Source organism: Pseudophryne corroboree, chromosome 2, assembly GCF_028390025.1.
Source record: "Pseudophryne corroboree isolate aPseCor3 chromosome 2, aPseCor3.hap2, whole genome shotgun sequence".
Lineage (NCBI taxonomy): Eukaryota > Metazoa > Chordata > Amphibia > Anura > Myobatrachidae > Pseudophryne > Pseudophryne corroboree.
Genome location: NC_086445.1, coordinates 885,132,459 through 885,146,225, shown reverse-complemented (window position 1 = coordinate 885,146,225; position 13,767 = coordinate 885,132,459). Strand labels below are relative to the sequence as shown.

Sequence of the window (13,767 nt, the reverse complement as noted above, 5' to 3'; positions counted from 1 at the left end):
CCTACCCCTCCCCCACCTGCAGCGCCTCCAGACCCCCTCCCCATCTGCCGCACCACCCGTACCTGCCCCTCCCCTACCCACGGCGCCTCCAGACCATCGCAAGGGGCTGTGCCTTCTTCACCATCGCACGCCCTTTCATTGTGCAATATTTAACCACTGACAAAGGAATGCAGGTAATACTCCATATAATACAAATCTTGAACCCCAGAAAGGCATGCAAGGGTTAAGGGGGCGTAGCCCCTTGCGACGGTGTGAAGAGCGCCCGTAGGGCGCGATGAAGCAGCTAGTATATATATATATATATATATATATATATACACATATACATAGCATATTAAACATGCATACACATATATATATATATATATATATATATATATATCTCCAAGAAGAGTACAGGCACTCACCACTTCCTTGATGATAATGAATTTATTATACCTCACAGGTGTATCTCACATAGAGATGAATGACAGCATGTCAGCAAAAATGTCGACGTTTCGGCTGCATCTGAGCCTTTGTCAAGACAGACAAAATCACATCAGGCTGCTGGGTGTTAACCTGATGTGATTTTGTCTGTCTTGACAAAGGCTCAGATGGAGCCGAAACGTCGACATTTTTGCTGACATGCTGTCGTTCATCTCTATGTGAGATACACCTGTGAGGTATAATAAATTCATTATCATCAAGGAAGTGGTGAGTGCCTGTACTCTTCTTGGATATATTTTGGACTATTTGAGAGCCCTTTATGGAGCACCGCCCATGATGTAATTTGCAGCAATGAGTGTGGATTCATTGGATATATATATATATCATGTGTGTGTGTGTGTGTGTGTGTGTGTGTGTGTGTGTGTGTGTTAAATGTATGTATGTATATACATGTGTATATATATATGCATGCACATGGATATATACTGTATGTACTATAATTAAAATAAACTTTTATTAAGCACTTACCACCAGGAAGACAGCAGGCTGCAGAGGACGCTAGACAGCCATTAATAATACTCATGCAGCAAAAAATATATATATTTATTTATTTATTTTTGGTGGAGGGGGGTTTCTGGGTGCTCGGAACCCCCCCCCTGGGTGCGCCACTGGGGGTTGTGCCAATGGCGTTAGTACGTTATTGGCGGGGCGCGGTCCGGACAACGGAGGCATGTCCGGACCGTTGGGGGGTGGGCCGCGGCGGCTGCGTCACGTCACATGCAGCCACTGCAACCCAGGATGCAACGAGAAGCTCCCTACCAGCGCGCAGGAGCTGTGCTGGTAGGGTGCTGCTCATCAGGTACAAAAGCATCCCCGCCATGTGATGCTTTTGTACCTGTGGGGGGAGGGGGGGGGCCTGACATGCGGGGTAGACTAGCCCTGTGCTGGGCGTCCCCCCGCATGTCTGTGAAAATGATCGGAGATGTGCTAAGTTTAGCACATCTATGATCATCAATGAATTAGTTGTAGAATTTTGTTTCTTAAATTTTAGTATAAACACAATATGCAACAATATGCAACAACTATTGCCTTCGTCGACCACTACTTTTAAAATAGTTGAATAGAAATAGTTAATAGGCAGTTCTTCTTTCCTGAATCGTTATGGAACCTACATCCCAATTGTGCTAATTTTGGAAATTCAAAAAAGGCACGGGCTTAATTTCAAAGTGAGTGTGGCCTCACACAAATGTGTGCAGGTTGTTTGGTGGGGTTTGGGTGAATGATAAGTGATTTTTTTTTTCTATTTCTGAACTGTTACATTTTGGAAGGTATGACGCAATCATTACAAACATATATGATACCACTGAACCAGCGCTGTGTAGGAGTCAAATTAGGATCGTATTCCAGTAGTTTTCCTTAGTTCTCAATTTGTACCGGAAAAAAAAGGAAAATTGCAAAGCATAGTGCATTATCTTGGGTTACATGGTTTTTTTAATCACTTAAAAATTGACACTTAAAAAACAAATGACAATAGTGGAAGCTGAATAGCAAAACAATCTCCACTACACAAAGTTAAAATCTGCACAACATGTGCTATAAGGCATTCTTCTGTGGGCCGAATCCTGACAAAATAGAGCAATGGGTAATTACCACGAGCTGGTGAGAACTGAAAAATAAGTTCTATGAGCGTGTGAACATCAGGCTTTCCAACTGCAGCTTGGAGAGTTCTCTGGTGTCATAGGCCTTCCAGGTCTGGCATTGGTGGTACCACGTCCTCCTTCAGTCAGATCAGTCCACAAGGGCACCCACGCGTTCCGACCCTTCCTGGGTCTTTCTCAAGGTCAGCTCCTCTGAATGCCTTCTCTATCTCTCTCCGTGATTTAAAAGTCCCTCCCTTGTTCCTAATTGGTCCCGGCACAGCTGGTCTCTATACAATAATCATCCTACAAGTCTGTGACACTCGTGTGCCAGGACCGCCTCCTTATGACATCTCCAGCCTCCTCTTTCACTCACGGTCTCGCTCTCCGGTCACGTGATCAAAACAAATAGAGACGTCACTAGATCATGTGCTCGATTCCATCCCGTAATTACATCTGTCCTGTATTCACCCCGAGCGCTCGTCGTCTAGTCACGTGTTGCGGCTCACGTCATCACGTTTCCCGATCACATGACCGCTCTCTGGTGTATGTCGTTACCATAGAGACCTTCCTCTCCCGCAATCATTTAGCTTCATTGGTTACTATGGTAATCGGAACCAGTCGTGTTCCCGGACCGCTCCGCTTTTCATAATCATGGAGGCATCTCATAAATAGGAGTTTAGTTGATGTCCGGTTCTTTGGAACATACATATCAATATGATCTAAAAGGTTTAAAAATAAAAATAAATTACCAATGTCACAATGTAATTATAACTTACTATAGGAACCACTTGACTTCAAAGTCTAAATTTAGTCCCCCCGGTTGGAGGGTACCCATATCATAGATTAGTTTCATTTCGGCCTTAGCTAATTGAGTGGAAATGTCCCTCCTTCTCCAGTGTCCCTGTATCCACTGTAAACCTACAAACCGAGTAATAGCTGTTGTGGAACACCCATGTACCCTCTTAAAGTGGTTAGAGAGGGCATGGGTTTCCAGACCCTTTCTGATGTTCCTGAGGTGTTCCCCCAACCTAACCTTCAAGGGTCTGGATGTTCGCCCTATATATACCAGTTTACACTCGCACTCCACTGCGTATACAACATTCTTCGTTGCACACGTAATAAAATCTTTTATTTCAAATGGTTTCCCATTAATATCCAATTTACTGGTTTTACTTTGGTTCGCCATTTTCACTTCTTTGCAGGCAATGCAAGACATGCATCTGTAGAAACCCTTCGATTTAACCTTTGAGGGTTTTTTTTCCGGAGGGTAAGCACTTCTTACAAGGCTATTTCCTATATTTGGTGCTTTTCGATAGATGCACACTGGTTTATTGGGCAGGGACACCCCTATCACCGGGTCCTTTTTTAGGACATTCCAGTGTCGGGTCATAATTCTCTCTATTGATCTGTATTGGTCATTATAGGTGGTCACAAAAGCCCATCCAAGATCTTTCTTCTTATTCTCTTTGACTTTAAGGTCATCTCCCCTATCCCTCAGTAAAGAGTCTCTATCTAGGGTTTCCACATCCCTCGCTGCCCTATCTATCTGCCCTATCTATCCAATCTTTATTGTAACCACATGCCATAAAATTTTCCTGCATTTTCCCAGCCTGTACCTGAAACTGTTCATCCTTAGAACAATTCCTTTTGACCCTTTTCAGTTGTCCTGCAGGAATTGATAGGAGCCAATTACGATGATGGCAACTTGTTGCATTAATATAGCTCAATGAATCAGTACTTTTAGTGTATGTTCTTGTCTGGAGTAAGTTATTCTCCACATAAATGGTAATATCCAGAAAATTAATACACTCCTGACTACTTGTAAAGGAAAACTCTATGTTTAAAGAATTATTATTCAAGTATAGGCAGAAATTTCTTAGGGACTCCTCATCTCCACGCCAGAAGAATAGAACATCGTCTATGTACCGGGACCAGGACACCAGGCTCGCCCCAAATTGATGGTCATTCCATATGTGCTCATCCTCCCATCTTCCCATGAACACATTGGCGTAACTCGGGGCGAACCTGGTGCCCATTGCGGTCCCGATCTTCTGTAGGTAGAAATCCCCCCCAAAGGCAAAATAATTGTTCTGTAAAATAAAAGTCACTGACTCCACCAAAATTTTTTGTAGTTCCTCACCCAGTTCACTTCTCTCCAAAGTTTTCATCACTGCTCCAATGCCATCTTGATGGTCTATTATGGTATATAACGACCTGACGTCGGCCGTAACCATAATAAGGTCATTGTCCCATGTGATGTCTCTAACTAACTTGAGAGCATCTTTGGTGTCCTTTAGATGTGATCTGTTCAATGATACCAAGGGCTGCAGATGGTGGTCCATAAATTGTGACAAATTTGCTGTCACGGAGTCGATTCCCGATACTATAGGTCTCCCCGGAGGATCCACCAAACTTTTGTGGATCTTGGGGAGAACATACAACCGGGATAACAGGCTCCGTATTATTGATGAACTTTTGTTCATCTTCATTAAGCACACTTCCGTATTTATCAATCAAGGTTTGCAGCTTTTTAAGAATTTCTATAGTAGGGTCGGTCCGCAATTTCCAATACGTGGTGCGGTCCCCCAGCTGACGCAAAATTTCAGCCTCATAATCTGTGGTATTCATCACTACAACCCCCCCGCCCTTGTCGGCTGGTTTATTAGTGATGTCTGACCTCTCTTGTAATTCCTTTAGAGCTTTCCTTTCGTTCCTAGTTAGATTTTGTCTACAGTTTCCTTTTTTAACCTGTTTCAAATCGTCTAGTACAAGTGTATGGAAAGTGTCTATAAAGTTTCCTTTACAGAAGGTAGGATAAAAAATGGATTTAGGCCTGAAAGGCCTATATTCCACCTCTGAAAATATACAAAAGTGCTGCGCTTGAAGTAAGCTAAATTAATTGGTAAAATAAAATATATATAGAAAAATGTGTATAGGTGTCTGCTTTAATCAATTGGCAACTCACACGGAACTTGCTGATATAAACAAATTTAATAACACACACAGAATAAAAATAAAAAATGGACACAGATGATTAAAACAAATGTTTAAAAAACATAGCTCAAGCACACTGATAGATTTGCTAGATAAATCACTGAAATGAAAGGATTGGAAATAGTGTCACTTCAATGTTGCCACATAGACCTGTTTGCGGTCTCTTTGTATCAATTGAAACTGATGAACAACAGTTAATACAGCCTATTGGAGAAAAGGTGAACAGAGCTCTCGTACCTCTAAGCTACTGGCGTCCCAGTGCAGAGGAAAAGCCGCTGGTTATAATTACCCGTCCTGCGGGAAGATGCAGTATCGCGGCACAAGAGGTACCGGAGCAGCTACCGTGCGTCCGCCGCTGGCACTAGCAAAGTGCAGGTGAAGATATTGGCAAGCCGGTAATGGTGCTGCAATGATACGCTGAGCTGGCGTTCCGGTGAAATGTTCTCCACGGCTGATTGGCAAGTTCGATCGTCTTGAGGAAGTCCCGGGACACGGGACGAAACGCGTTGACGTCACTCCTTCGTTCAGCTCACAGACGCACTGAGTGTTGCCAGTTACCTTCACCCGCAGCGGTGTTAATTGAACTTGCCAATCAGCCGTGGAGAACATTTCACCGGAACGCCAGCTCAGCGTATCATTGCAGCACCATTACCGGCTTGCCAATATCTTCACCTGCACTTTGCTAGTGCCAGCGGCGGACGCACGGTAGCTGCTCCGGTACCTCTTGTGCCGCGATACTGCATCTTCCCGCAGGACGGGTAATTATAACCAGCGGCTTTTCCTCTGCACTGGGACGCCAGTAGCTTAGAGGTACGAGAGCTCTGTTCACCTTTTCTCCAATAGGCTGTATTAACTGTTGTTCATCAGTTTCAATTGATACAAAGAGACCGCAAACAGGTCTATGTGGCAACATTGAAGTGACACTATTTCCAATCCTTTCATTTCAGTGATTTATCTAGCAAATCTATCAGTGTGCTTGAGCTATGTTTTTTAAACATTTGTTTTAATCATCTGTGTCCATTTTTTTTTTTTATTCTGTGTGTGTTATTAAATTTGTTTATATCAGCAAGTTCCGTGTGAGTTGCCAATTGATTAAAGCAGACACCTATACACATTTTTCTATATATATTTTATTTTACCAATTAATTTAGCTTACTTCAAGCGCAGCACTTTTGTATATTTTCATTTTTGTCCTTTTGGGGGAACCAGCAGTCCCCCAGTGCTTGCAGCTGTTGTATTGCTTTTTTTCAAATTTACCCAATCAAGGTGCGCCAGGAGTGAGGGTGTTTATACACTCTCAAAAAACCTTTTTTTTCCTATATTCCACCTCTTCCATAGTATTGGAAGTTTCTAGTTCACGGCCCAGAAAAAACTTTTTGACGGTCAGTTTTCTTATATACCTTTGTAAGTTTACAAACAAAGAGAATTGATTTATATTATTGGAAGGTGCGTATTTTAGCCCTTTTTCCAAAACGCTATTTTCATGTACTGTCAGAAGGTGTGTGCTCAGGTTAAAGATTTTAATTTTCCCTCTACATAAATCTACACCTTCTGTATTTTGATTCACCGTATTCTCTCCTCCTTCTCTATCGTCAGTGATTCTTTTCACACTGGTCCTACCCTTTCTCTTTTTTCTAGGTCTTTTTTACGCGCTTTCCCCCCTCTTTTCCCCCTTTTCCTCCTTGGGGCTATTTGAATGACTCCCTCCTCCCTCTTCTCTCTAAAAAAGGGGGAGTTCGTGGCTGGGGCATTTTCCCTTAATGGATCAAACCTATTCGTTCTCATCACCTCTCCTCTCCAGGTCTGCATTTCAGATCTTTGATTTCCCATTGGTCTCTCTTCCCATCTGGGTCTAGAGAAATCCTCGGAATGTCTATTTCCAAATTGTCGACTCACCCTCTGCTCATAGTTAAACCGCTCTTCGTGGTTATTGAACCGTTCATTTACATTCTCATAAGATCTATTTCTCCAATTTGGAGTGTAGATCTTATTTGGCTTTGTATAGCCTTTATTATTTCTCTTTTGTGTAGATATAAACTGTTTCGGTCTAACTACTTGCTGTTTGGACTGTACAGAGTGCTCATTTGCTGTGGTCTGTTCTACTGGGCCCTCCACTTTCCCATCCTTCTTATCCCTGTAGAATTTTTTTCGTTTCCGTTCCACAATCAATTTCTCATTCTTTTTAATGTTTAACTCAATTTTACCTTCTAGTTCTAAATATTCTGGAGAATTCAAAAAAGGAATGATTAACTCTTTTTGTTTTTGTATTTCTACCTCCAATAAATTCATTTATTTTTTCCTTTCATGGATGATAACTCTCATCAATGAAAATGAACACTCCTTTAGTGTCTTGTCCCATTTTAGTCTAAACTCTTCATTAACATGAGTGAAAGAGGCTGTTTTATTCATCATTAATCCCTTTGGAATCATCTGGTGGGAGATATATCTCTCTAAAGTGACAATCTCCCACCAGATTTTGTTCTCTTTCAACAATAGATTCTCAAGTTTCCTCATAACATTCTCAAGATCATCATCTGAGACATAGACAAAATCCCCTTCATCTTTAAATATACTCTCTAGGACCACTTTCCCGTCCTCTCTATATTTAAACATAGCTGCTGCACCTGTAACCTGTTAATGGAGAACCAAACAATATGCAATCTGAAATATAGGCAGATGACAATGCGCTGCTTACAGCTGCTAGTTAGATATCATAAAAAGAGGTTTCTCCTCCCTCAAAATAGAACAGACAAGTACAAACATATATGATACCACTGAACCAGCGCTGTGTAGGGGTCAAATTAGGATCGTATTCCAGTAGTTTTCCTATCTTTAAAACCATGTAACCCAAGATAATGCACTATGCTTTGCAATTTTCCTTTTTTTTCCGGTACAAATTGAGAACTAAGGAAAACTACTGGAATACGATCCTAATTTGACCCCTACACAGCGCTGGTTCAGTGGTATCATATATGTTTGTACTTGTCTGTTCTATTTTGAGGGAGGAGAAACCTCTTTTTATGATATCTAACTAGCAGCTGTAAGCAGCGCATTGTCATCTGCCTATATTTCAGATTGCATATTGTTTGGTTCTCCATTGACAGGTTACAGGTGCAGCAGCTATGTTTAAATATAGAGAGGACAGGAAAGTGGTCCTAGAGAGTATATTTAAAGATGAAGGGGATTTTGTCTATGTCTCAGATGATGATCTTGAGAATGTTATGAGGAAACTTGAGAATCTATTGTTGAAAGAGAACAAAATCTGGTGGGAGATTGTCACTTTAGAGAGATATATCTCCCACCAGATGATTCCAAAGGGATTAATGATGAATAAAACAGCCTCTTTCACTCATGTTAATGAAGAGTTTAGACTAAAATGGGACAAGACATTAATGGAGTGTTCATTTTCATTGATGAGAGTTATCATCGATGAAAGGAAAAAATAAATGAATTTATTGGAGGTAGAAATACAAAAACAAAAAGAGTTAATCATTCCTTTTTTGAATTCTCCAGAATATTTAGAACTAGAAGGTAAAATTGAGTTAAACATTAAAAAGAATGAGAAATTGATTGTGGAACGGAAACGAAAAAAATTCTACAGGGATAAGAAGGATGGGAAAGTGGAGGGCCCAGTAGAACAGACCACAGCAAATGAGCACTCTGTACAGCCCAAACAGCAAGTAGTTAGACCGAAACAGTTTATATCTACACAAAAGAGAAATAATAAAGGCTATACAAAGCCAAATAAGATCTACACTCCAAATTGGAGAAATAGACCTTATGAGAATGTAAACGAACGGTTCAATAACCACCAAGAGCGGTTTAACTATGAGCAGAGGGTGAGTTGACAATTTGGAAATAGACATTCCGAGGATTTCTCTAGACCCAGATGGGAAGAGAGACCAATGGGAAATCAAAGATCTGAAATGCAGACCAGGAGAGGAGAGGTGATGAGAACGAATAGGTTTGATCCATTAAGGGAAAATGCCCCAGCCACGAACTCCCCTTTTTTAGAGAGAAGAGGGAGGAGGGAGTAATTTAAATAGCCCCAAGGAGGAAAAGGGGGAAAAGAGGGGGGAAAGCGCGTAAAAGACCTAGAAAAAAGAGAAAGGGTAGGACCAGTGTGAAAAGAATCACTGACGATAGAGAAGGAGGAGAGAATACGGTGAATCAAAATACAGAAGGTGTAGATTTATGTAGAGGGAAAATTAAAATCTTTAACCTGAGCACACACCTTCTGACAGTACATGAAAATAGCGTTTTGGAAAAAGGGCTAAAATACGCACCTTCCAATAATATAAATCAATTCTCTTTGTTTGTAGACTTACAAAGGTATATAAGAAAAGTGACCGTCAAAAAGTTTTTTCTGGGCCGTGAACTAGAAACTTCCAATACTATGGAAGAGGTGGAATATAGGCCTTTCAGGCCTAAATCCATTTTTTATCCTACCTTCTGTAAAGGAAACTTTATAGACACTTTCCATACACTTGTACTAGACGATTTGAAACAGGTTAAAAAAGGAAACTGTAGACAAAATCTAACTAGGAACGAAAGGAAAGCTCTAAAGGAATTACAAGAGAGGTCAGACATCACTATTAAACCAGCCGACAAGGGTGGGGGGGTTGTAGTGATGAATACCACAGATTATGAGGCTGAAATTTTGCGTCAGCTGGGGGACCGCACCACGTATTGGAAATTGCGGACCGACCCTACTATAGAAATTCTTAAAAAGCTGCAAACCTTGATTGATAAATACGGAAGTGTGCTTAATGAAGATGAACAAAAGTTCATCAATAATACGGAGCCTGTTATCCCGGTTCTGTATGTTCTCCCCAAGATCCACAAAAGTTTGGTGGATCCTCCGGGGAGACCTATAGTATCGGGAATCGACTCTGTGACAGCAAATTTGTCACAATTTGTGGACCACCATCTGCAGCCCTTGGTATCATTGAACAGATCACATCTAAAGGACACCAAAGATGCTCTCAAGTTAGTTAGAGACATCACATGGGACAATGACCTTATTATGGTTACGGCCGACGTCAGGTCGTTATATACCATAATAGACCATCAAGATGGCATTGGAGCAGTGATGAAAACTTTGGAGAGAAGTGAACTGGGTGAGGAACTACAAAAAATGTTGGTGGAGTCAGTGACTTTTATTTTACAGAACAATTATTATGCCTTTGGGGGGGGATTTCTACCTACAGAAGATCGGGACCGCAATGGGCACCAGGTTCGCCCCGAGTTACGCCAATGTGTTCATTGGAAGATGGGAGGATGAGCACATATGGAATGACCATCAATTTGGGGCGAGCCTGGTGTCCTGGTCCTGGTACATAGACGATGTTCTATTCTTCTGGCGTGGAGATGAGGAGTCCCTAAGAAATTTCTGCCTATACTTGAATAATAATTCTTTAAATATAGAGTTTTCCTTTACAAGTAGTCGGGAGTGTATTAATTTTCTGGATATTACCATTTATGTGGAGAATAACTTACTCCAGACAAGAACATACACTAAAAGTACTGATTCATTGAGCTATATTAATGCAACAAGTTGCCATCATCGTAATTGGCTCCGTTCAATTCCTGCAGGACAACTGAAAAGGGTCAAAAGGAATTGTTCTAAGGATGAACAGTTTCAGGTACAGGCTGGGAAAATGCAGGAAAATTTTACGGCATGTGGTTACAATAAAGATTAGATAGATAGGGTAGCGAGGGATGTGGAAACCCTAGATAGAGACTCTTTACTGAGGGATAGGGGAGATGACCTTAAAGTCAAAGAGAATAAGAAGAAAGATCTTGGATGGGCTTTTGTGACCACCTATTATGACCAATACAGATCAATAGAGAGAATTATGACCCGACACTGGAATGTCCTAAAAAAGGACCCGGTGATAGGGGTGTCCCTGCCCAATAAACCAGTGTGCATCTATCGAAAAGCACCAAATATAGGAAATAGCCTTGTAAGAAGTGCTTACCCTCCGGAAAAAAAACCCTCAAGGGTTAAATCGAAGGGTTTCTACAGATGCATGTCTTGCATTGCCTGCAAAGAAGTGAAAATGGCGAACCAAAGTAAAACCAGTAAATTGGATATTAATGGGAAACCATTTGAAATAAAAGATTTTATTACGTGTGCAACGAAGAATGTTGTATACGCAGTGGAGTGCGAGTGTAAACTGGTATATATAGGGCGAACATCCAGACCCTTGAAGGTTAGGTTGGGGGAACACCTCAGGAACATCAGAAAGGGTCTGGAAACCCATGCCCTCTCTAACCACTTTAAGAGGGTACATGGGTGTTCCACAACAGCTATTACTCGGTTTGTAGGTTTACAGTGGATACAGGGACACTGGAGAAGGAGGGACCTTTCCACTCAATTAGCTAAGGCCGAAATTAAACTAATCTATGATATGGGTACCCTCCAACCGGGGGGACTAAATTTAGACTTTGAAGTCAAGTGGTTCCTATAGTAAGTTATAATTACATTGTGACATTGGTAATTTATTTTTATTTTTAAACCTTTTAGATCATATTGATATGTATGTTCCAAAGAACCGGACATCAACTAAACTCCTATTTATGAGATGCCTCCATGATTATGAAAAGCGGAGCGGTCCGGGAACACGACTGGTTCCGATTACCATAGTAACCAACGAAGCTAAATGATTGTGGGAGAGGAAGGTCTCTATGGTAACGACATACACCAGAGAGCGGTCATGTGATCAGGAAACGTGATGACGTGAGCCGCAACACGTGACTAGACGACGAGCGCTCGGGGTGAATACAGAACAGATGTAATTACGGGATGGAATCGAGCACATTGTGACGTCTCTATTTGTTTTGATCACGTGACCGGAGAGCGAGACCGTGAGTGAAAGAGGAGGCTGGAGATGTCATAAGGAGGCGGTCCTGGCACACGAGTGTCACAGACTTGTAGGATGATTATTGTATAGAGACCAGCTGTGCCGGGACCAATTAGGAACAAGGGAGGGACTTTTAAATCACGGAGAGAGATAGAGAAGGCATTCAGAGGAGCTGACCTTGAGAAAGACCCAGGAAGGGTCGGAACGCGTGGGTGCCCTTGTGGACTGACCTGACTGAAGGAGGACGTGGTACCACCAATGCCAGACCTGGAAGGCCTATGACACCAGAGAACTCTCCAAGCTGCAGTTGGAAAGCCTGATGTTCACACGCTCATAGAACTGATTTTTCAGTTCTCACCAGCTCGTGGTAATTACCCATTGCTCCATTTTGTCAGGATTCGGCCCACAGAAGAATGCCTTATAGCACATGTTGTGCAGATTTTAACTTTGTTTAGTGGAGATTGTTTTGCTATTCAGCTTCCACTATTGTCATTTGTTTTTTAAGTGTCAATTTTTAAGTGATTAAAAAAACCATGTAACCCAAGATAATGCACTATGCTTTGCAATTTTCCTTTTTTTTCCGGTACAAATTGAGAACTAAGGAAAACTACTGGAATACGATCCTAATTTGATCCCTACACAGCGCTGGTTCAGTGGTATCATATATGTTTGTACTTGTCTGTTCTATTTTGAGGGAGGAGAAACCTCTTTTTATGATATCTAACTAGCAGCTGTAAGCAGCGCATTGTCATCTGCCTATATTTCAGATTGCATGACGCAATCATTATCTATTTTGTGTTTATGAGCATTTTCTGCAGCATGGAAAAGAAAATTCCTTTTTTCAAACTTTAGCTTCCAGAATTCAAAATTGTAAAAAGTATTTTCGCCTACAGTGTATGACATCTAAGAGTCAGTAAATGTCTAGCATAGATACGTGCACGGTCCCCCATGTTTTGGGGTTTTGGTTCTAATTACTCATCGAGTTTTGGTTTTATCAAAACCTAAAACCAGCCTCAAGTGTTTTAGTTTGGTTTCTGTTTTTGGTTCGGTTTTGAATTCCTTTAAAATTTAGTTTTTAAAACTCTATGATCATTAATAAAAATCGATAAAAACAGCTAAAATCATGTAATTTGGACCTGTTTACACCCAAGTTCGGTTTTAAATCCAAGTTTCGAACTAACAGCAGACCCGAGTCAGGACTTGGTTCTACTTGAAACTCCAATGTGATTCCAAACTGGTACTCGATTCGACTCAGGACTCTTAAGTTCAAGTGTGTTCGTATTTTAGAAAAACCAAATCTCTAGTTTGACATGTGCTTTATTTAAGAACTTACAGCTGTTTATTGTTATGTTACCTGGCAATCCATGTTCCCGACCTCGTTGTATATTGAGAGAAGCTAGATCGAGACCAATACGCTTGACCAACTTGAAGAGTCGTTCCCTTAGCTCATCAACCACCATCTGGTTTTGACGGTTTAATTTGGCTCGATTGGCCATCATGCCCCGGAGCAGAGGATCAATTCCACCTGCAAGAAGCATTTAGTGTATAGTAATTAAAGACAGCAGAGTATGAGGCTCAATACTAGATGAATGACTAGCTCAATGACTAGATCAATGATCAATGACTGCCTGCAGCTACTATCGGTTCTGTTACCTCCTGCAATGGACACGAAGGGGCTCCAGGGCTTGCTGTGTATTCTCCACGCGGCTCAGATGTCCGGATCATACGGCCGGCCGTGGTTGTAAAAGATTAGCCGCACTGCGTTCCATCTTGCATAGCAATGTCCCAGGAGAGATCCAAGTGCCGCAACAGTCTAGGACCTGTTGCTACACTGTCCATTG

General features: G+C 41.5%; 1 protein-coding gene across 1 annotated transcript in view; it reads right to left on the bottom strand.

The window, feature by feature from the left end:
- Positions 1–13,767, bottom strand: part of LOC135022342 (myeloperoxidase-like) — a 73,089-nt gene that overhangs the window by 10,322 nt on the left and 49,000 nt on the right. The window contains exon 10 of the mRNA XM_063953307.1: positions 13,281–13,451. Coding sequence (XP_063809377.1) covers positions 13,281–13,451 — 171 coding nt within the window. The remainder of the gene's footprint in view (positions 1–13,280; positions 13,452–13,767) is intronic.